Source organism: Phalaenopsis equestris, unplaced genomic scaffold (genome assembly GCF_001263595.1).
Source record: "Phalaenopsis equestris unplaced genomic scaffold, ASM126359v1 Scaffold000522, whole genome shotgun sequence".
Taxonomy (NCBI): domain Eukaryota; kingdom Viridiplantae; phylum Streptophyta; class Magnoliopsida; order Asparagales; family Orchidaceae; genus Phalaenopsis; species Phalaenopsis equestris.
The window spans coordinates 1,361,642-1,385,790 of NW_018164962.1; the positions used below are offsets into that span (position 1 = coordinate 1,361,642).

At 35.7% G+C, this 24,149-nt stretch overlaps 2 protein-coding genes and 1 non-coding gene across 9 annotated transcripts in view; all 3 read right to left on the bottom strand.

Annotated features, from left to right (window-relative positions):
• Positions 1 to 5,088, bottom strand: part of LOC110028694 (OTU domain-containing protein DDB_G0284757) — a 19,239-nt gene extending 14,151 nt beyond the window's left edge. The window contains exons 1-3 of one of the 5 annotated variants that reach the window (XM_020730649.1): positions 4,967 to 5,088; positions 3,260 to 3,453; positions 1,750 to 1,823 (exon numbers count right to left, since the gene is read on the bottom strand). In XM_020730649.1, the coding sequence (XP_020586308.1) occupies positions 1,750 to 1,823; positions 3,260 to 3,409 (224 nt within the window). In that variant the 5' untranslated portion in view covers positions 3,410 to 3,453; positions 4,967 to 5,088. The other 4 variants (XM_020730646.1, XM_020730648.1, XM_020730645.1 and 1 more) reach the window with 4 other exon arrangements.
• Positions 5,089 to 8,925: 3,837 nt separating this feature from the next.
• Positions 8,926 to 23,755, bottom strand: LOC110028732 (peptidyl-prolyl cis-trans isomerase FKBP17-1, chloroplastic). Of its 3 annotated transcripts, XM_020730700.1 has the most exons (5): positions 23,455 to 23,755; positions 22,043 to 22,165; positions 10,360 to 10,476; positions 9,941 to 10,053; positions 8,926 to 9,281 (listed from the first exon to the last, which is right to left on the bottom strand). In XM_020730700.1, the coding sequence occupies exons 1-5, from the start codon at positions 23,743 to 23,745 to the stop codon at positions 9,272 to 9,274; spliced, it is 654 nt and encodes a 217-aa protein (XP_020586359.1). In that variant the 5' UTR covers positions 23,746 to 23,755; the 3' UTR covers positions 8,926 to 9,271. The 3 variants fall into 3 exon arrangements, with proteins under 3 accessions (XP_020586359.1, XP_020586360.1, XP_020586361.1); XM_020730701.1 differs by lacking the exons at positions 8,926 to 9,281; positions 10,360 to 10,476 and having other exon boundaries at positions 9,578 to 10,053; XM_020730702.1 differs by lacking the exons at positions 8,926 to 9,281; positions 22,043 to 22,165 and having other exon boundaries at positions 9,591 to 10,053.
• A 4-nt stretch (positions 23,756 to 23,759) lies between these two features.
• On the bottom strand, positions 23,760 to 23,832 carry TRNAK-UUU. The gene has a single exon. It is a non-coding gene; the product is annotated as a tRNA-Lys (tRNA).
• Between the last annotated feature and the right edge of the window lie 317 nt (positions 23,833 to 24,149).

A 24,149-nucleotide genomic window follows, 5' to 3' on the forward strand; every position in this document is an offset into this window, starting at 1 on the left:
ATATATATATATATATATATATATGTATGTATGTATGTATAAGCATGCTTGTAGACTTGTAGTAGCATCAGAATTAGTTAAATAAAGCTGTAGCCAATTTTTTTTTTCATAATATCAGAGTATTGATCCAACACCACTCTTCCTCTCCCATTCTCATCCTCTCGATTAGTTTCCTCATGCTACCTACTCCCTATTTCTCGCTTACCCGCTCACAAGTGAACCCTCCTCTCTGTTAAACAACTAACATGCCACCATCCCGCCCTCCCTCCTTCAAGACTGCTGCTAATACTCATTTGGAACATCTCTTTAATCCATTCACACAATCTTAAATCCCTTCCTTGCCATGCATCACATGCAAAAATCCACATACACAATAACTCCTCTAAGTCAAATCTCTATACAGCTTGCTTGCTTACTCTCCTTCTCTATCTCTAGTCTTCGAATAGATAATGATCCTATCTCTCTAATTTCCAACTCCATGCAAATCAGCAAATCAGACTTATCTACTCTTTTTTAAACCAAACCTCTTGTTCAATTGACCTCTATCCACAAAGCTGTCAGCCTTTATTTGTGAATATTGATGGCCGTCTCCCATGACTGACTAGCATAATGCAATAATTTGTTAAGCTATTTGTAAATTTTTCACAATCTTATCTTTAATAGATGCTACTCTCGCCATTCCATTGATATGATTTTTCTCAATCTTTCTTTTTTAATTTATCCTCTCAACTATCTTAAAATAAAATAAAATAGAACATGCTTAAAGAATAATAAATATAGAAAATTTTAAAAAAAATTTACATCACTCCCACCAAACTGAATAAAATTATATAGAAATATTTTCAAAGCATAAATATATAAAATGTAAATAAAGTCATTCCAAAACTACATTCAAACTCCAATATGACAAAATGCCAAGAGTTAAATAAATTAGGTGAAAAAAAAAACAAGCAATACAATCAATTATTCATTCCCAAGCGCCTCATCCCCGAGATATGTAGGGGTTTCTATTGGATTAATTCAATCATAAGTCATGTAATGACTGTGATGGTCATCCAAAGGACAATGCAATTTCAAGGATCATCAAACAAAAAATAGACTATATCTTAAAGTCACATAACATACCATCTCCATTGTAACATATAGGTATATCAAATCTTCCACAAACAAGCTTTTGCAGGAACATCAACCAATTGGTACTCCCCTCAAAGGTCGCTTGTTACAATTCTCATGAAATCTAGTAATCTTAAGTTCAATGTTCCAATTTTTAAAACTGATGAGCGATTCCAAAATACAAAAAAAGATGAAATTTATGCAGTGAAAATAGGCCAATCAACTTGGTAAAAACAAATCGATAAAGGTTACACTATCCTTTGAGTTCTTAGTAATTATAAAATGAAACCATTGAAAAAAAATCACTCTAGAATTTCAAAAATTATCATGTTAATTAACTTTTCTGCAGTTCCAAAAAAAAATGTAGCAACCTCTCTCCAATTGTCTTTTAACCGCGCCTTTTACAGAACCTCATCATCAAAGAAATTTATTCAAACTAACTACTCTATTGCAAACTGGATTTTGCAAGTACAACTGAAGATTACATTCCGCATCTTGCCCCACTAGAGATGCTATTTGCACATATACCGTAATTAAGTTGTGCTGCTATGCACACTAAATTCTCTAATGTGTAATATCAATAAGAGCTAAAAGTCCAATGTGAAGGAAAAAAATAATCAACTAAAATTCCATTACCTATCTGAGAGCCTCTCATGGTCCAAGGTTGCATTATTAACGTCTGGGATTTCTCCATTAACTCGAGGAGTGAGCTGAAAACTTTCAATCTCTACATATCAGTATTGATAATAAGAAAATACTGGAACGGTACAAATAAAGCATAAAATTTCATAATCAAGCAGAAGAACACAATAAAGTTGAATCACCTATGATGGCCTAAAGTATAACAGACATTAAAAAATCCATAAATAGCACAAAGAAATATTTATTTGCAAATACTTGTTTTCCTGAACACAAATATTGTATTTGATAGAAAAAGTATGACAAAAGAAGGGATTACTTTTTAAAAAGTGATGTCAAAAGTGTTGCGTCGCAATTGCAATAAGAATGCTAGCTTAAATATAAAGCTCAAAATGTTATCTCACCCACTTATCTTTAATATTAGTGGATTTACTACTATAAAGTTGCTAAAATCGCTTGACAACAAATTTAATCAAATGATTAAAATCAATGTTTTGCTTACAATCCACCTTATGTTTGGTCCAACTCCCTAACAAACTAACTTGAAATATAATGTTTTTCAAATGTCTTAGTCATGGGATCCACTCCATTTTAGCTAGAGTGGCATCAAACAATGGTTATTTTTCATTAATTTTTTGCAACTATTAATAGCAAAGTAATGAAATATAACAGGATTTCCCATTTAAACTATATTATTGCTTATAAATTTTAAAAAAAAAAATCCACTGGTATCAAATGAGTACATTACCATTCTTTGTATTTCCATAATTCTCAAAACTTTGGCCATAACTATTTGTGCATTAGAATGCCTGTGAGTATTTACACATATATTAAAGAATTTGTAACCTATGGATGACAGTCATGATAAGCCGCAATTCCTTATTTTTGGAGGTTGTATGTCAAGAATTAATGGCATTAAAAAAAGTCGAATTAGGGTTCATTAAGAAGAGGAAGAGGAGGGTTTTCTGGAATGCTCAAGTGCTAAAGTATTTACCCTAAATGAAAGGTTAGGAAGACGTTAAAACACAAACAAAAGGATGCATATGAAGACAAATATACCATGATTGTGATGGCAAAAAAAAAAAAAAACAAATACAGCTTGAAAGTAATGTAAAAGGAAAATAAAAAACCAAGAGCTTGTTAGGATCAACATTTTTTCTTTTATTTTAAAAGCATGTTTGTTAGTGCATTTTCACATGCTTTTATTTTTTGTTTTCAAAAACAAATTAGTTTGTTTTTAAAAATTATTTTGAGTATTTTTAAAAACAGCAATCAATGTTATGACAAACTAAATATGTTTCATTTTAAGTAAAATATGAACAAAACAAAAATACAAATAAAAACTAAAACTAAAAATGATCCCAAACGACCCCTAAGAACATAGGAATGCTTTGCCATTAATCAACTCAACATGAGATAGCTGAAGCATTGTTATCATAAAAGCCTGCAACAATAAGAATTTAACATTATTTTATATTAAGTTTTGGCTACAAGCAGAGAATCATACAGTGATAGAATTTAAATGAGATAAACGCTTTGCAAGACGTCTATCAATTTTGTGATTTTCATCGGATAGGATTCGGCCAATGGTCATCTCATGCTCACAGTCCTGGCTTGAGCTGGGGCTTTCACGAGCATATTCTTGTTGCTCAGACATGGTTGCTCAGAAAAGCACTGGTGATTACCAGTTTTCTTTCCCAGCTGAAGAGAAAGTGATTCTCACTACGTGTAAGACTACAAGAAAATAAAAGAAGAATGTATCAGAAAGAAAACTAATTTGATGGGGCGTATAATATCAGGGAAGCAATCCACGCGTACACAATATAAATAAGGAGCATTTACATACATGCCACCCAATTTTTATGTATTTTCATATACAGCACCTAAACTTTGAATTTTACTTTTATCCCACCCAAATCTCTCATATCACATCAAAAATACCACCATTTTAACTTTTAAAAAAGTGAAATGCACCTTTTCATGCATAAGGTATGTAAGTAAAAATTCAAGCTTGGGTGTTAGATATGTAAATACATAAGACATGAGTGGTATATATGTAAATCTTCTTATAAATAAATATATAACAAAATCAATATATTTTCTGAATCTATGATTCATGATTATAAAACTTTTAGTTGAGTTTATCACTGCCAAACCTCTCAGCTACTCAGAAATCAGTACCAAGTCAGTCAATTTTAAGAGAAAGTAAGTAAATGGCAGGGGAAGGGAGGCAAAAAAGGATACGTTGGTTCAAAATTAGAATCCATCAGTATTACAAAAAAAAAGAATCGGCCATAAACACCATAGTCAAATGAATCGGAGCATATGGAAAGGGAAATCATCTCATAAACTGCACTAATTGGATTGAACTTAATCATTTATTGAAAATTAAATTAGCAAAGCAAATCAACAAGATTTCAAAAGTAAGAAGAATGGAAACTTACATTACACATAAGCATATTGATACAGACACAAACACCATAAAACATGGAGGCATCAAACTATAACAAGACTGACATTTACAAATTCAAAAATAATGGAATTTATGTCAGAGATTGAAGAAAACAAAGTGCAGAGCGCCTACAGAATTGCGCTGAAACTAACAACGTCTCCCTAACTAAGGAGAACTAATAAGGCAATAGTGTCATGCATTTTCTGCTAAATTTTCGTCAAGCAACCACTCGTCTGCCATTATACAAGTAGTAATCGAGATTTTAAACTGCAAAGAACCTAGATGAAAACACAAAACACAACCAGATCTAATCCAAGTTTAAAGGAAATGCGCGTGCAATAACAAACTGAGCAAGAATCAGATTTTAACTAGGCTTCAAATACATCCTAAGAAATCAATAATCAGCCAATTTACTAGAATTTCTCAAAACCTGATGGAAAAACTACCGCCAATGGTAGCTATAGCACGCTCCAAAAGAAAACTATCAAAGCGTTAATGAAATCCCTGCTGCTAGGAAGTAAAACACCAGTTATCGCTAGATAAGCGTAGCAACACTACAAAAACCCCATTCTTAAAAATCAAAATTCAGAAGTAAGCTTCCATTACAAACTGAAAATTTTCCCAGAATAAACCAATAAAACCTCAAAATCCGATGAAAAAAACCCAATTCCTCTAATAAAAGAGGGATCGAGAAGAAGTCCGAGCTGCGAAAGCTTGAGGACGGAAACAACACGAACCGTTTGGAAGGAAACCCCAACTTACGAGAAGCCTCAATGGGCAAGGCAAGGAAGGTTGGCATTCTTCATCAACAAAACCAAGAAACACTTCACAGGTCGAGAAGAAAACCTCAACTGTTGCGGGTTAATGGGGAAACCTGCAACACATTTGCCACCTACTTGTAAACCCTAACTGGTTTTACTCCATTAAATTGTCCCAATGGCCGACTTTCGAGTAGTGGTCTTCGAATTTGTGTCATAATCATATTAATTAGAAATAAAGCAATGAATAATAGGATTAGAAAATAATATTAAAATTATCTTTGAAATGCGATTTTTTTAGCACTAATCAAATTATTAAAAAAAATGTCTAACTTATTTTAAAAATAATTATTTGTATTTTGTTGAATATTTTTTAGGACGTACAGTCCTGCATCGTTCGCAACTCGCGAGTGCATAAAATCTAATATTATAAAGTAGTTAGACGTCATAGCAAGGGAAGTATATTTCAACAGGAGTTATGATACAGAAATGCATTAACAGTCCAATAAAATTATGTCACGTCACACAAAAGACTCCTAATTTGATATTTTGAGATGGACCATTCAAGCACAATCTCATTATCATTTTTCTAGAAAAAATATTTTTACTCTTATCTACTTATATTTAAAAAATGTACGCACAATTGTCAATTTCTTATGAATTATGATTTGAATCAAATATCAAATTCATATTTCACCCCTTTTAAGATAATAATTAAATGTTAATAGTGATATATTAAATTATTCAAACATAAACATGATAAAAAATTATGTTTTTTGAAGTGATGGGAATGAAAAATAAATATGAAAATTTATAGGGCCCAAAAAATTAATAACATTAAAGTTGATTCCTTTATCAAACAAAACCCCATGTGAACTAATTGATGCGAATTCATTTGGTCTAATGCCTTAATTTTTAGGGCCCTAAATGAAAATTTTATTTTAAAAAGCATAGTTTTATTTTTACATATAGAATAATCTTTTATTTTATCTGTAATGATTATTATTTATAGGTGACTAAAATTATAGTGAAATGACTGTTAACACCTTGAACCCATTTTATTGGTTGGCCCCTAATCAATCAGTTTCATGCGATGTAGCTGATAAATATCATGTAAGTCATCTTCTCGCCTCCTGGCCTTTACAGAAACAGGTCGGTGGACCATTAAGTCGATTGGTTGTTCGTCGGTCTACCAATCAAGTCATCTATTATTGCTCGGTCATCCTCTAGGTGTCATTTCTATTCTCGTAGAGTTCAATCTGGCAATACATGCTCTGTTCCGAGCCATTCGAAACACTAAAGATTTGATCAATAATATTTATATCGAACAAATAATATTTAAACCATTAATTGTAACTAAAAAAAACAAACAAAACTCTCACTGTAGTCCAGCTTGCAACTTGCTGGATGCAGTCCACTTGGCAGCTCACACTGAAATATGTCGATAAGGTCTTTAAAAAATTTTTTTTTTTTTATTTCTATAATTTAATTTTATATTTTCGATGCATTCTATAGCCAACCATAAAATAGTTTTAATTAAATTTAAATATAAATATATTTAATATAATAGCTAATATCAATGACACATAACAAAATTATGAGTTTGAAAATAATAATTATATATTTAGATTTGCTAAAAAATGGCAGATAATAGAGTCAAATGCATGGATGTATTAATTTGTCTATAATTCAAAAGAGGACAAAAGATACTTCAATATCCCTGGCTTAAGATTATGTTAAAAAATAGAGTTTGGGCTTAAGATATGCAAATATATAAGAATTGTGTGGAATGTACGTAAGTGCACTTAAATTAAAATTAAAAATTAATAAAATTATAATTTAAATTTATTTGTCTCACATAAGTATTTAAATTATTTTATTTTATTTTTTTTGAAATTTTATGCAAGGTAAAGATATTGGCAGGTATATTTTATGTTAATTTGGTTGTCATGAAGTTAGGCCCATGGGAAAAGAACAAACCACATATAATGGATATATATAAGTGTTAAGATATATATGCAAAAAAGTCCACTAAAGATAATTAATTACAGCTAATAACAAATGAAATAACATTTGTCCAAAAGGAGTTTAAAAATGATAAAAAAAGGCAATAGTGTGGCATTTCTCCGGATTATCCTTCCAGGTCTTATGTGTCATTTACTCTCTCATGTAGTTAATAATGTTAACATTGCCAACTTCCATCATAATGTTGTTGGCTTCCAACATCCAAGGTAGCATGATATCTACAATGGAGAGGTAAGCTTAAAGTTCCACAAATCCATCATCTCGATGTTGTAGTTGTTATCCCATGGCACAAACGAGCTCCTCGGTCTCGTCCAGAAGGACAGCGCCCGTGCCGGCGCAGTGGTTGGATAGAAGCGGACCATCCATATTTACCTTGATCCAAACACTACTAGCTAGTCCCGATGGTCCGGAATGGAAGAAGAATGTGTGCTAGTTAATTTTTCAAGAACCGTCGAAGCCATAAGAGTACTCCTCAAATCACTCATATCTGTCATAAAAAACTTCATAAAATGTGAATGAGATCTGGGTTACTTACAAATGTAGAGTTTGTTAAGAACTCAAACAAGATAAGACTGCACCAAAATATATATATATGACAAGATAAGGTGTGTTTGTGATAACTTGTGTTTATCCAATAAGCTGCTTATTTGGAAACGCAGACCGCCCGCGTTCGACTTTTACTGTAAAAAATCAATTGTGTTTTCGGATTATCCTTCCAGGTCTTATGTGCCATTTACTCTCTCATGTAGTTAATAATGTTAACATTGCCAACTTCCACCATAATGTTGCTGGCTTCCAACATCCAAGGTTGCATGATATCTACAATGGAGAGGTAAGCTTAAAGTTCCACAAATCCATCATCTTGATGTTATAGTCGTTATCCCATGGCACAAACGAGCTCCTTGGTCTCGTCCAGAAGAACAGCGCCCGTGCCGGTGCAGTGGTTGGATAGAAGCGTACCATCCATATTTACCTTGATCCAAACACTACTAGCTAGTCCCGATGGTCCGGAATGGAAGAAGAATGTGTCCTAGTTAATTCTTCAAGAACCGTCGAAGCCATAAGAGTACTCCTCAAATCACTCATATCTGTCATAAAAAACTTCATAAAATGTGAATGAGATCTGGGTTACTTACAAATGTAGAGTTTGTTAAGAACTCAAACAAGATAAGACTGCACCAAAATATATATATATATGACAAGATAAGGTGTGTTTGGGATAACTTGTGTTTATCCAGATAAGCTGCTTATTTGGAAACGCAGACCGCCCGGGTTCGACTTTTACTGTAAAAAATCAATTATGTTTTCGGATTATCCTTCCAGGTCTTATGTGCCATTTACTCTCTCATGTAGTTAATAATGTTAACATTGCCAACTTCCACCATAATGTTGCTGGCTTCCAACATCCAAGGTTGCATGATATCTACAATGGAGAGGTAAGCTTAAAGTTCCACAAATCCATCATCTTGATGTTGTAGTTGTTATCCCATGGCACAAACGAGCTCCTCAGTCTCGTCCAGAAGGATAGCGCCCGTGTCGGCGCAGTGGTTGGATAGAAGCGTACCATCCATATTTACCTTGATCCAAACACTACTAGCTAGTCCCGATGGTCCGGAATGGAAGAAGAATGTGTGCTAGTTAATTCTTCAAGAACCGTCGAAGCCATAAGAGTACTCCTCAAATCACTCATATCTGTCATAAAAAACTTCATAAAATGTGAATGAGATCTGGGTTACTTACAAATGTAGAGTTTGTTAAGAACTCAAACAAGATAAGACTGCACCAAAATATATATATATGACAAGATAAGGTGTGTTTGGGATAACTTGTGTTTATCCAGATAAGCTGCTTATTTGGAAACGCAGACCGCCCGCGTTCGACTTTTACTGTAAAAAATCAATTGTGTTTTCGGATTATCCTTCCAGGTCTTATGTGCCATTTACTCTCTCATGTAGTTAATAATGTTAACATTGCCAACTTCCACCATAATGTTGCTGGCTTCCAACATCCAAGGTTGCATGATATCTACAATGGAGAGGTAAGCTTAAAGTTCCACAAATCCATCATCTCGATGTTGTAGTTGTTATCCCATGGCACAAACGAGCTCCTTGGTCTCGTCCAGAAGAACAGCGCCCGTGCCGGTGCAGTGGTTGGATAGAAGCGTACCATCCATATTTACCTTGATCCAAACACTACTAGCTAGTCCCGATGGTCCGGAATGGAAGAAGAATGTGTGCTAGTTAATTCTTCAAGAACCGTCGAAGCCATAAGAGTACTCCTCAAATCACTCATATCTGTCATAAAAAACTTCATAAAATGTGAATGAGATCTGGGTTACTTACAAATGTAGAGTTTGTTAAGAACTCAAACAAGATAAGACTGCACCAAAATATATATATATATATATATGACAAGATAAGGTGTGTTTGTGATAACTTGTGTTTATCCAATAAGCTGCTTATTTGGAAACGCAGACCGCCCGCGTTCGACTTTTACTGTAAAAAATCAATTGTGTTTTCGGATAAGCTGTTCAAACACAGTTTTCAAACAGTGAGATGACGTTTTCAAAATACTGCCGCAGTGGATTAACTGCCCCAAACAACTCAAGAAAGTTAATATTACGGGTCTTTTTGATGTGATGCTAAAGAATTGAACATTACACTTGATATGTAAAAGGATAGGAATTATGTGACATGTATGTAAATCCCCACCATATTACTATCTTCAAACCAAAAAAAGCAAAAAGACTTGCGGATGAAATATCAAATTCTATGTCCACATACAAGCTCAAACTTTTATTATATACACTGAGATTCACAAATGGACACCAAAACATTGGAATAATGCTTAAAATTGCATTATCAAACAACAAATTGGAACCTGTCAAAAATCATGGATAGAAGAAATAACTTCAGCAAAGAAAAGACAGCACAGGAATAGATTTCAGGAAGAGCTCAGGCTGACGAGTTCAATATCGAAGATGAGCGTGCCGAGTGTGGAACCTTCTCCGTTGGCAAGACGGGTTGGATTGAAGATCGTCGTGTACAACCTCTGCCTATCAAAGAACTGTAAAAAAAGAAAAAGATTTTAGGGCAATATATAACAGGGAAATTTACATACATACGCACAATTTTTATGTATTTATATATCTAATAACTAAAGTTTGATTCTTAACACTTACAAAACTTTGATGCCATTAACCTATGCATAAAAATGTGCATTTCACTTTCAAGTAAATATGATAATTTATGTTTGAAATAGGTAAATACATAAGAATTGTGTGGCATGTATGTAAATCCCACTATATATGAGATGGTGCATCTGATGTCCTGTAAATTGAGAAGAAATGATCATAAGAAACATAATGCATACATTTGGAGGAATGGGTTCCTGTGATGTGTTCTGATATCCCTGCGATGGCGGAATGATGACACGGCGAATGCCTCCAACTTTCATCGTCTTTACAGCTGATTCAATGCCTGAGATAACCTGGAAATTGCCATAATTAACAGCCCTTTTCCAACTATTTTGGATCAGTTTTATGAATTCTAATTCTTCTTTTGTTTTTCGTTCAGTGTTACGTGAAGTTTTAATCTATCTTGCACAAATCATGTGCATAAACTAAGACAATGTTACATGTGCTATACTTCTCATTTATTTTAAGTCCTTACACATTAACCTATCTACTCATTTTATTGGTGCTTTTATGTGACATGATTGTGTGTGCAATTACTCTCAATAACCGTAGATTAGAAAAAATGATTTGATTGCTCAAAAAGCAGGTGATCTTATAATTTGGCATCGAACAGAGGTAAAGTTGAAAGAAGTATGGCGATCAAAATTTTCAAAGTACTTTTGTGAAATAAAACAATTCCAGAAATCCATTTTCTCGAATGATATTTGCAAGAAACCAAACTGAAGTGCTGCTACACCTACTGAAAGCGCAGTGATGATTAATCAGTAACCATAGAGTATAAAAAAGTGTTTTGATAACTTGAAACGCAGTGATAATAATGTTGAAAATATTAAAGGGGAATCCACACACACACACACACACACATATATATATATTAAAAAATTAGAATATTAATATACAGATTTCTATATTAATTGTTTTGATTTGCTTTTATTTACTTTCCTTTTTCCCATTATCTCGGTTTTATTTATTTCCTTACTAGTTGATCTTGTAATAAGTATTTATACCGCTCTTTGCATCAAAATAAGATATACCCTGATTTCATTCTCAAAGTTAACATGGTATCGGAGCTAGGTTCTAACCTGGTTGTCGGGTCTCTCCCCAGTCATCGGCTGATAGATCTCCCTCCAGCCGTTTGATCCAAATCCTCAGTTGAGGCACAGGTTCTTCCTCCAGCGGCTAGGACATCCTCAACAGACCGGAGGACTTCCTCTGCAGGACACCGCAGCTGTAACAGAAGTCGATGGCGTTGATTAGTTGCTCGAAGTAGTGCCACGCGGCGTCTTCCTTGAGTCAATCACGTCTTCCTCTACAGCGATTGGTTCTTCCTCTAGCGGCTAGTCGTTTGATTCAACTTTCAGGAGGATCCTTTCAGGCACAAACTCTCCCACTTGCAGCCAGAATATTTCCCTATCTTGCAATCCCAACATGTCCTTTGGCTCAATTGGAATTATAGTGGACTCCTTTACCATGGAGCCACCTTTCGACAATGTACTTGAATCCACCAGAGGATCGAAACCAACATCAATTCCTCTGCAGATTGGAAAACAAAACGAACTTCTTGATCACAACTCATAAATTGAACGACTCTAACTTTCTCCAATGGTCTCAATTTGTTTCTTTGTTCATCAAAAGTTGTGAGAAATTCAGTCATCTCACTAGTATGATTTATGAACCTCGAAAGACTGACACAGCATATGGAGCTTGGAAAGTAGAGAATTTCATGGACATGTCGCGGCTAATCAACTCCAATGAGACTTCGATTGGTCGATCATATATGTTCATCCCTTTCGATGGTGCCCTCTGAAAGAAAATCTGTGATGCCTACTCGAATGTAGGGAATTCCAACCAACTCTATGAGGTGTCTAAGTAAATTCATGAGACAAAACAAGAATCTAGGAACGTGATACAATACTACAATGACCTAGTTGCATTATGGATGGAATGTGACCCATACTATGACTACACTTGGGAATCTCTCGCAAATCTATCTCTCTTCCATAAAATTGTAGAAAATGAACGCATGTTCTAAGTCTTGGTAGGCCTCAACAAAGATCATAACAAATTCCAAAGATGTATCATTGGTCGGGATCCTCTTCCTTAGCATCGTCATGCTTTCACTGAGATTCGTCGTGAAAAGAGTAGAAAACTTGTCATGTTTGGTGCTTCTACTTCGTCGATCGAAGCATCCGCCAATAGTTCTCAACCCCGGGTTGGTCTCCCCACTTGTGATTATTGTCACAAGTCCACCCACACTCGTGATAAGTGTTGGAAGCTCCACAAGAAACCTACATCCAAACTTTCAGCCAAATCTTCCACTACTACGTGTTTTGCTACGGCATCAAAATCCAACACGGTGCAGTCGGCCTCTACCCAAAACAATTTGGAATCCTCCAATTCTATTAGAAGTCAAATGGAGCACTTAATCAAGCTACTTGAATAAAGTCTGCTCTTTTACGACCCATCAACTTCCTGCGTTTGTCAAGGTACCAATTATATTACACTCACTTATTTTTTTATTTTCTAGTTCATAGATCATTGATTCAGGTACTAATGACTACATGACTGGAAACTCTCAAGTTTTCGCGACATATTATCCTTGCTCAGGGAAGGATACGTTAAAATTGTTGACGGGTCTCAAAATTTTATTGTTGGTAAAGAATCTGTTGTTTTAACAACTGATCTAACTCTGGAATTTGTGTTACATATACCCCTACTGAAGTGTGATATTTTATCTTTCAGTAAGTTGACATGTGATATTAATTGTATTGCTCATTTTTCCTCTGATGTATGTGTCTTTCAGAATCGTCGTTGGGGGAGGATGATACAGTTTATCTCAGTCCACTGTATGTCTTATTATGTTGTTACACGATCGTTTGGGTCATCCTAGTTTTCAATATCTAAAATATTTGTTTCTGTTGATATTAACAAGTAAAAATTCTTCTAATTTCAAATATGAAAATTTTCAGTTAGATAAACAACATCGAGTTCCTTATCCACCCCACAATTGCATGCCTTCCACCCCTTCTCTCTTATTCACAGTGATTTACGGGGCTCTCAGCTACACCAATAAATGATGGTTTCTTACTTTGATTGATGACCACACTCAGATGACGTAGTTAAATATTTTAAAAGATAAATCTGAAGTTGTTATCATTTTCAAATACTTCCACACCTTTTTTACCCAATTTAAAACACCTATTCAAATCCTTCGGTCTAACAATAGTCGTAAATTTTTTAACTGTATATTCAGAGAATTCTTGGTAAGTAAGGACGCCTTATATCATAGCTCATGTACCGACACTCAATAAAATAAGATAGTTTAGAGAAAAAAACCAACATCTCATTGACGTTACACACTCCATTATGTTTCAATTTAATGTCCCAAAATATTTTTAAAATAATGTCAATTTTACCGCCACTTATCTCATCAACAGAGTTCTTTAAAAATTTCACATCTTTCGTACTCCTTTAGCCATCTTGAGATCATTCTTTCTTAAGAATCAAGCTTTTTCCACTTTAGATCCAAAAATTTTTGGATGGACAGCCTTGTCGGCCGTTATTTTTGGAAAAGGGAATGAATGATTTTTTTGTCAATATGAAAATAGTTTTAATATAAATATGATTTTTGAAAGTAACATTTTAATTTTAAAAATATATGGGACCAAACGAGTCTCGCATATTGAATAATTTGGATGGCTGAGCGCGATACCACAAGTAATACACTATCCCGAAGGATAAGCATATCACTTGACAATAGGCTCAACCACCTAAACTAAAGAGTTTGTGACATCAGTTTGGTCTGCGAAAAAATTTTTATGTATGACCTACAAGTTCCCCTATCTAATATAAGGATTAAATAGTATTTATTTTATCTCGGTTCCAGGTTCTGTATAGAGGCAAACCACTATAGTTAATTACATCTTAAATGACCGGGGTTACTTAAGAAAACTCTCGATTAAGATCAGTGATTTTGCTTTCAAGATTTCAAAGTTTAGGTTTCCAAGATTGGACACGAGAAAATCAAATGGGAGTGGCTCAAATAGGAACAGTTATTTTAAGGAATCCAAAGGAATGAAGAATAGGGGATATCACAGATCCAAGAAAAACCCTGATGACTTCCCAATTATCCTATTGTTTGGTTTTATGTCTTTGAAATTATGTTATTTAATGTTTAATCCTGCAATTTATTTTAGAATTTAGGACTTACATTCACACGATATCCGACCATGTAAATAGTCTAAAAAAGATCGGAGGATCTACAACGTACCGTACGGTAACCTCAGAATCCTAAAAAGTGTTAAGACTTATAATTGCACAACAGAGTTGTGCAAAAGCTTGAAGGTAATGTGAGGATTTACGTTGTGCTAAGCAAACCACCTCGAAGTCCTATGGGTTGTTATTTAAACTAAGGAAAAATGTTTAGTTGACGTGAACTTGTTTTGATATTGTAGATCCACCTCAAAGTTGTTCTTCTATGTGTCCTCTTCCTGTTGCCTACGGTGTTGGCTCCAAGCTCTTCGTCGTAGCTCCTTCGAATTCGATGTTAATTTTAAAGGTACATGCAATTGTTTAGTCAACGATCTGTTGTCGGGTACCTCCTATAAAACCAACTATTGGCTTCTTATTAAGGTATAGTGTGTAAAAGAAACAGTAGCAAGTACAAGTATAATGACAGAGTTTAAGGCTACTATCTGAAGAAAGAAAAGTATAATGACAGAGTTTAAAAGAAACAGTAAGATCCCGGAAAAAGACCTCAAGTGCTTTATCAAAAGTTCGAATAAAATCACATGAAAAATCTGAAGAAAGAAAACCGCAAGCACTCGGGTCAGGACTTGGCTCAGATATTATATATTTGTACTCGAGAGACATTGAAGGCTACTATCGGTCACCCGGATGTATAGAGTTTGTCACTCAACTAGAAGGGTGTCTACTAAAACGTAACTTAGGAGGGTACTCCTTAGCCCGGTACTGGTAATCAACAAGTGGACAATCAAGTTACAATATATTTAAAGTTTATATTTTAGCATGCACATGGATTTCAGACATACAAAAAGAAATTGTATCAATTTTGTAGTAAAAATATTTTTTATAAATATTGTATGTCCTTATCATGTTCTGTTCTTATCAATTTTGAAAAGTTATGATTGTCCACGAGTCGATCACGTCATCTGACGTAAAACCGCCAACCACCTAAGAAGGTACGGGTCCCCCGCTAGTCTCGTGTTGGTGAATGATACTATCATCTTACAGTTTATCAAGTCCCAGGATTGGTTCCTGATGTCGTAGGATGAAATATCATTTTGTTCTACCACCGGCGTGCCTTTGTCATCATCGCCCTAAGCCCTAAAATAAAAATGATCTACTTGCGGCATTGCTTGATGGTTCATATATAGCAAAAGGCTATATATGCGCACTTATGCATCGAACATAAGCACCAAAAGCCTAAACCAAGAAGCAAGGAAAGCAAACAAAAAATCAAGAAATGAAAAAGAAAACCAACCATCTTCCAAAACAAATTTAGAAAAGAAAATGTCATGGTGGCAAGAGGGTTAGCCTAAAGCATTCGACTGGCGGGATTTTCTCGAATGTGTAAAAGAGGTGAAATATACCTCCCTTGCTAGCCATGAAACATCTCCAAAGAATACAACTTAGAAAATTCTCAATCATTCTAAAAATCAGAAAATTCATTCTTTCTATATCTACCATTCTTCCTTTTTCTCTCTTTTTTTTATTACAAATGATCTAACCCGCAGAATTGGGCCCCAAAACATTTCCAAACATCTAACAGATCATTCCTTAAAAAAGAGCATTTTGAATTCTTTTAAACATTAAGAATTGACAAATTTTCTTTCACCAAGATTAAAATATTTAATTTCACATCAAATTAAAAGAATTACAATGCCACATGAACCTCACACCATCCAAAGGATCGCACATCAGTACTCATGACCGGGGCAGCAAGGAAAACCACCCAAAATAAGCTCACGGGTAAGGGTAACAAGAGAAGCCCACCCAAGCCCAGCTCACGGGCAAGGCGCCAAGGAGGGACCAAGAGCACAGAGAGGAAATCAACCATCAAGCTCACGGGCAAAGGCACCAAGGAGGGCAAACCGAGCCCAACATAAAGGAAATCACAACTAGGTGTTCTCGGGTAGAAGCAACAAGAGGGACCACCAAAAAAGGTGCACGAAGGAACTAACATACACAAACAAGGGCTCTAGGGTAGGAGCAGCCAAAGGAACCACCAAACCCAAACCAACATCTACCAGTTCACGGGTAGGGACAACCGGGAGGCTACAAATTGGGAAGACTCACTGCTAGGAGCAACCATGGGAAGCACCAGCCCAACACCCAACGACACGTTCAAACCGCAGCCCCTAACTAGGCCAAAACCCAGCCACAAACAAACTGAAACCAAGCCTAAAAGCTGCAGCCCAACTTCCCTCAACAGGCTCAAACCGCAGTCAAAACCTCACCGAAACAAGGCCAATCCGCAGCCCAAAATTTCGCCAAAACAGTGTCAAATTGCAACTCAAAACCTTGTCAAAACAGTGTCAAAATGCAGCCCAAAACTTCGCCAAAACAGGGCCAAATTGCAACTTGCCAAAACATGGTCAAAATGCAGCCCAAAACTTCGCCATAACAAGGCCAAATTGCAACTCAAAACCTTGCCAAAACAATGTCAAAATGCAGCTCAAAACTTCGCCAAAACAGGTCCAAATTGCAACTCAAAACCTTGCCAAAACAGGGTCAAAATGCAGCCCAAAATTTTGTCAAAACAAGGCCAAATTGCAACTCAAAACCTTGCCAAAAGATGGTCAAAATGCAGCCCAAAACTTCGCCAAAACAGAGCCAAAAGTTGCATTTAAAAGCCCCCCAAAATTACAGTCATTTCAGCTCACCAAAATACATTTTTAAAAGCTCTAAATTGAAGCAGATTCAGCCCACAAAATGGGTTTTTAAAATGTTCCAAGTAGCTTGCCCAAAATCAACCGATGCAATTAAATCATTCGATATGTAAGAATTGAGTGGTGTGTATGTAAATACTTTTAAATATAACAGTCAAGCCTCAAGTGTTAGAAAAGAGAATTGAATGGCCCATGGATAAGTATCAAACATTCTAAATTGCACAAATTTCAGGTTTCCAAAATTTTCATTGAGAAATGCTCCTTATAAAACATATTGAAACTTTTTTTTTTATCACACCAAAAGGTGAAGATAAAAGAAATGTTTCAAGCTCATGAAGAATGACTAATGATTCATAGGATTAACAAGCAGGAAGCTTGCCCATTAAAATTTTATCATGGGCACTCATAGATTCACAGACATGAAGCATGCATAGAATGTGAACAGTAAAAAGCTACAACCAAGTACTAGGTACCCTGCATTTGCTAAACTTCTAGCTACATCAAAACATCCTTTTCATTTGCTTACATGAACTGTTAGAAAAGGAGATATGCTTAACTAAGAACACCCCCAAACAAGTATGCCCAAAATATAAGAAGAATCATGAAAATGAACTCTGACATTATTTACTCCGATATCAATCAAGATGACAATGTAATGCATAGTGAACTAACGATCCTCTGTTAAAGTGCAGTTCCCATTTCCATAACCATTCTCATTTTTAACATTAAACTCAAGGCATGAGAATCAGATATTTCCTTTGAATACTTGCAGAAAGAAGGAGGAAGAAGATTACCTCTTGATGTAGATTCAATAATAAACTCAAGAACCAGCCTAAGAAAATAAAATCAGCAAAAACCTCCCTTAAGAACCTTGATGCAAAAGCACAAGTCTCCTAAAAACCTCGAGAATACGGCAACAAATGTGCACGACTAATAGAGATTCAACAATAAGCAACCAAAGATGCAACAACTTTTTCTCCTCTCTTCTCTTTCCAAATTTTCAACCTCTTCTCCTCTTTCAGGCTTTACCCAAGAGAAAACAGAACTCCATAAATATTTCATGAACACACACAGGATGAATCAACCAGAGAAAAAAAAATGGCAACACCTCCCTCTCTTTTTTTAATTTTCGGCCAGCCTCAACAACTCCTTAAGGTGGGTTTTTTATAGCCACAGGAAAAGGGGAGGGTCATACCTACCTCTGTGAAGCGGTCGAATTAGGAATCGGGAGAGGGAAAATCGCATTCAAGAAGGAGGAAATGAGGCCTCGAGAAGGAGAAGGGTCGGACAGGAGGCAGCTCGTGATTGGAGAGCCGCTCGGTCGAGCGGGGTTCGAGGGGGCGAGGCGCGTATGGGCTGCGAACGGGAGAGGAGCATGGAGGGTAGGGCTTCACTCGGCCAGCCTCGTGAGGCCGATCGCGGGAGAGGAGGCGAGCCCTCTCGTGCAAATCCAGAAGCTAGGGCACGGAGAGAAATGTCGGCCGAAGAGGAGGGGAGCGAGTTGGATGCGTCAGATGAAATACGTTTAAAAATAAATATTTTATTTTTATTATTTTGTTTTATTTTATTATTTAATTATATTAATTAGTGTGTGATTTATTCGTGCTCGTAACTCTAACAAAATGGGTATTCTTTATGGATAAAACTGATGCTCCGGACGTGCCGGCACAGTCTGTTTTGTCATCCGGTGTCATTTTGACGAATTCATTGATTTACGTGTGATTTGCTCGTGTTCAAAATTAGGGCAATATGTGTGTACTCCCTAGCTAAAAAGGATGTCACGGACGCGCTGGAGTAATCTGTTTCACCATCAGAGGTCGTTCGAAGAAGTTCACATTTTCACCCTATTTAAGCTTAATTCTAGTCCGACCTCGCACAACTTAGTGGATTTTGTGTGTGCTAGTAATGTCTTAAAAGGGTTTTCCTAGGACTTGAGATCTTATAGGGAACTTCTCTTTGATTTCTCACATGTTGGTCCTTAACCACTCGACCAAACGACAATGGTTTGAGATCACCCATGCTAGACACCACAAGAGAATCAGGACGTGGCTTGAATTACTAATAGGGATGGATCCCAATACTAATCTTCTAAGATAGTTAATAGGAATTCTTAGAGCTAGATCCTAGGATCCAAGGAGAAGAGAAATGACCTCAAAATGAGGTCAATAAGCCTAAGTTTGGAAAACGGCCCCAACTCGGAGTAAACTCAATCCAGTTCCAGTAAATGTGCTTTCCTCGAATACTCTGCTACTCAAAAAGGGTATTGATACCTTGACCCTATCACAAATAAGATTTATGTGAGTGTTGGTGTCTCTTTTTTTAAAGTGCTCTCTAATTTTCTAACTAGGCCTCCAGTGAGGTGGAGCTAGAGTTCTTGGACACCGTTCCTTACTCTACTCATGTGGATGTTCCCCCCACCTCCTACCACCAAGGAGTCTTCTATCATTTTGGTTCCACCAGCACATTCTCCCACTCTTCGTGTCTACACTCGACGCACTCGTTCTGATACACCTACTCTGAAACTCACTAACCCCTTATTGGACCCTAAATCCCCTCCGGACGACATCCCCAACACTGCTACTCCAAATGAGGAAGTCAGTTCCTCTAGTAACGTACACAATCAAACATGCTCTCTTTATCCCATGACAAACTATGTCTTTGCTACGACACTGACCAATCATCGGCTTTCATCTACTGAAGGCTGCCTTAGCAGACCAAGCCTGAAAAGCTATCGTCATGGAGGAGATGGATATCCTTCAGCGGAACTATACATGGCAAAAAAAAATAGTGGAATGTTGATGAATTTTTAACAACAAGTTTAAATTTAATGGATCCTTTGAACACAACAAGGCACGGTTGGTCGCCAAAGGGTACTCACAGACCGACGAAGTTGACTATGAGGAGACATCTGCTCCAATTGTTAAATTAAACACCATTCAAGTCCTCTTATTCCTTGCAGTGAATCTGGATTGACCATTTATTCCAGTTTAATGTCAGAATGCATTCCTAAATGACGATCTTACAGAGGAGGTATGCATGGCTCTTCCTCCAAGCTCTGACTCCACTGCCTCCCAGAAGCAAGTATGTAGACTGCGAAAATCCCTCTATGGATTGAAGCAATCACCACAGGCATTGTTCGAAAAATTAAAAAAGGTAGTGGTGGGTCATAGATTTACTCAGGATCAATCGGACAACACTCCCTTCTTCCGACATTATTCCAACGACCAACTAGTTATCCTTATCGTCTGTGTTGACGATATTGTTCTCACATGTAATGGTCTACCAGCATTGGAGTATTTGAAAGACATTATTGATCCTTCCTATGAAATGAAGAACTTGGGATCTATCTGGTACTTCTTAGGCATGCAAGTTGTTCGGTCATCTTAGGGTATTTATCTGTCTCTGCGAAAATATGTAATTGACCTTTCGACAGAGAACAATCTTTTACTGTGCAAACTATTAGTTGTACTGATGGATCCTAATGAAAAACTTCTTGATATTCCCAATGCAATTCTTGTAAACAAGACTCATACCAGTATCTTGTGGGGAAACTCATCTACCTTACCCATACACGCCCTGACATATGTCACGCACTTGGGATAGTTAGTCAATTCATGCATGATCCCTATGAGCACCACCTCCAAGTTGTCCACCGGACCGGATTCTCCACATTTAAAAGACACACCAGGCTCAATTTTGTTTTTTTTTTCCTTCACACCTCTCGTTTTATTGTAGTTTATACAGAAGCAAATTAGGTTGGGTCCGTCCATCGTCGGCGATCTACCTCAAGGTACTGCTCATTTGTGTAGAGAAATATGGTCACATGGAAAACCAATAAGCAAACTATAGTTGCTCGGAGCAGTACGAAAGCTAAAGTTCTGTCCATGTCTCTGGGAATTTGTGAAGCACTTTGGTTACGTATTATGTTCTACAAACTACGTATGATAGTCTCCGCGCCCCTATAGTTGTTTTATGATAACAAGGTTGTTATTAGTATTGCTCGCAACCGGTCCAACAAGATCGTATCAAAAATGTTGAGATTGATCGTCACTTCATTAAGGAAAAATTTATGTTTTGTTTGTGTCATCTAATGGTCAGCTGACAAACATTCTTACAAAGAACATTCATCGGTCACTGTTCGAGAATTTCAAATCCAAATTGAATATGACTAACATCTATGTCTCAACTTGAGGGAGAGAATTATAATATTAGAATATTAATATGCAAATTTACATATTAATTGTTTTGATTTGCTATTCTTCGGTTTCTTTTTTTTCCTTTATTCTGATTTTATTTCTTTCCTTACTAGTAGATCCTGTAATGGGTATTTATACTCTTATTTGCATCAATAAGATATACATTGATTTTATTCTCAAAGTTAACAATATATATATATATATATATATAGCAAGGAAGCTATATATATATATATATCTAACACCCTAACAACTAAACTTTGATTTTTAAACACTGTCATTGGCCTATTGCCGGGTCCACGGGTGTGAAAAGTTGAGGGTTGCATTAGGTAGTCGACGACCAACATTAAATTTGTCGAAAAATCATGACTTCAATAAATTAACCAAAAATTTGAACTTCCATGTCACCAATAAATAAATTAATTAATTAAAAAAAACCTACTATTTTAACTTTTAAAAAGTTAGATACACATTTTCATGCATAGGTAAGTTGGCATATAGGTAAAAGATTGAAGTTTGAATGTTAAATATGTAAATACATAAAAATTGAGTTGCATGCTTGTAAATCATCCAATATTTAAAGTGAATGAATATAATAGCAATCTGAATTTTCAATATATGTTTGTGAAGTAAAACCATACCACTAGTCCAATTTCGAGAATAATATTTGCAGAAAAACCAAAACAAAAACTGCAACCCCGCCTAGTATTGCCAAGAGTACAATGAAGAGTGCAATAATGGGTTAGTCCTACCTTTCCAGATCCAACAACGAACACAAAGGGGATGGTATCACCCGTTTCATCCTTGTGATCGTAGGTGGAGTCGAATCGCCACCCTTGCTTTGCTGCAAGCCTCCCATAGTAGTGTATTGCGACCTTAATGATAAAAATACAAAAGCAAAGTCCTTGTTAATCACTACGCATTAATCAATCTGCGTGATATCTGGAAATTATTGCTCGTAATAAAAGTAGAAATTTTGAGTCAGATATCTGGCTCAAAATTGACGAGGATGAGTTTTATAAATATTGGTTTAATTTGAGTAACGGATTTAATAAATTATGTAAATTTGAGTTTATTAATTCTTGTCAAAACCAGGATTAAAGTCAATTGATAAGAATTTGAAGAGAAATTGAATTTACTGAGCCCAACATTTAAAAATTTTCATTTTTTTTATGTTTGGCAATGAGATGTGAGTGAGTCAAGCTCGCTTAGGCTCAACTCAATAACTGGCTCATGAACTGAGTTAGATGAGCTAACAAACCAAGCTCAAGCCAACCCTGACTCTACACCTTAGCTCGTGAGCCGGCTTGTTTAAAAAATTAAATAAATAATGGACTAAAACTATATTAAAATTAAAGATTTTCTTTTTAAATATTAAAAATGTTTAAAAATATATTTTATATTAATTGATTTCTAATTAATTATCTCCTAAATTATATCATTATGGTTATCATTTCATTATAATACTAGCTTGAATTAATAATTTTTTTTATTTCATACTAAACAGACCAACTCCTACGCCGACTCAGACTTGTAGAATTAAGCTCGAGATCGAGCTCAAACTCAATCAATCAATCAAGCCCAAGCTCAAGTGCAAGCCAACAATAGTCAAGCTCGACTCAGACTCATTTTGGCCCTTATCTAGCACCCTGAGAAAAGCCATATTTGGAAAGCTATTTCATTTTCAAGTGAAAATCTCAAATTTTGATCATTACTCAAATTTTTACTGCAACTAAACAAATATTCTTGAGCAATCATTAAAACCCTACCATATAATTCAATCACTAAAATCGAATTTTACTTCCATAATACTTTTACTTGCTTGCCTTAATTATATATTATTATAATATTTATGTTTTTTTTTTTCTTCAAGGATGAGCAATCGAATCTAACACTTCAAGATTTTTTAATTTGTTTTCAATCAAAATGCTAGCATTCAAGCACAAATTAGTAATTTCACGCATTCCAGCACAAAACAGTAATGTTAATAACTAGTTGAGATAACTACCGAAATTGAATCATTCATCATATAAAACAATCAATGCTTAAAAATAATGGTGCTAAAACCGAAACCTGGTTCACCAAGCAAAACAGTCTACCACAAGAAGCCTAAAAGGATTTGTAGAGAAAAACGAAACATTAGAAGAAAATGAAGAGAAATAACCTTATCTCCCACAGCGGGGCAGTCACCTGTACCTAAACGAATGTCTAGGGCTTTCACACCACCGGAGTCGGGAATATTGAAGAACTCTGCGAGAGGGCGAGGAGGTGAAGGCGGAAGGGAAGCATAGGAGGAAGGAAGAATGGAGAATTGAAAAAGAAAAGCGGAGGAGGAGATAAGAGCAGCTCTTCTTGAGTTCGAGAACAGTTTAGGTGTCGATGGAATCAGGGTTTTGCGTCCAGGAGGAAGAGAAACAAAAGCAGAACGAGTTGGGAAGAAAATATTTACTGCCATAATATGAACAACTTCGCCGTCTGTGGGAATCGAACCCACGACCACGTGGTTAAAAGCCACGCGCTCTACCGGCTGAGCTAAGACGGCATTCGGTCGATTGTTTAATGTTATGATTATTATTTAATGTTCATAGAATTGGAACATCAAGAAAAAAAAAATACAATAGAATGAGATGAACGCTAAAGATAACATCATTCCAGCGGGCAACTGTTGTGATATATAGAATATGAGAACAATATTTGACGAAAGCGAAAAATATAATGAGAAAATTTACATCATAAAACAGTAATACAGCGAACAAATAGATTTACATAGTGGCAAATTACCTAAGTTCAGAGAGTTGCAGATGAGTTTATTACTTGAGGAATTTATACTAGTCGATCGTCTCGACTTACAAGAAGAAT

Coding starts and splice junctions, on each gene's coding strand:
- LOC110028732 (XM_020730700.1), bottom strand. CDS start 23,745: ATGGCAGTAAATATTTTCTTCCCAACTCGTTCTGCTTTTGTTTCTCTT. Junction 10,477..22,042: donor TCGTTGTTGGATCTGGAAAG/GTAGGACTAACC, acceptor GGCAATTTCCAG/GTTATCTCAGGCATTGAATC. Junction 10,054..10,359: donor AGGAACCCATTCCTCCAAAT/GTATGCATTATG, acceptor CTTTTTTTACAG/TTCTTTGATAGGCAGAGGTT.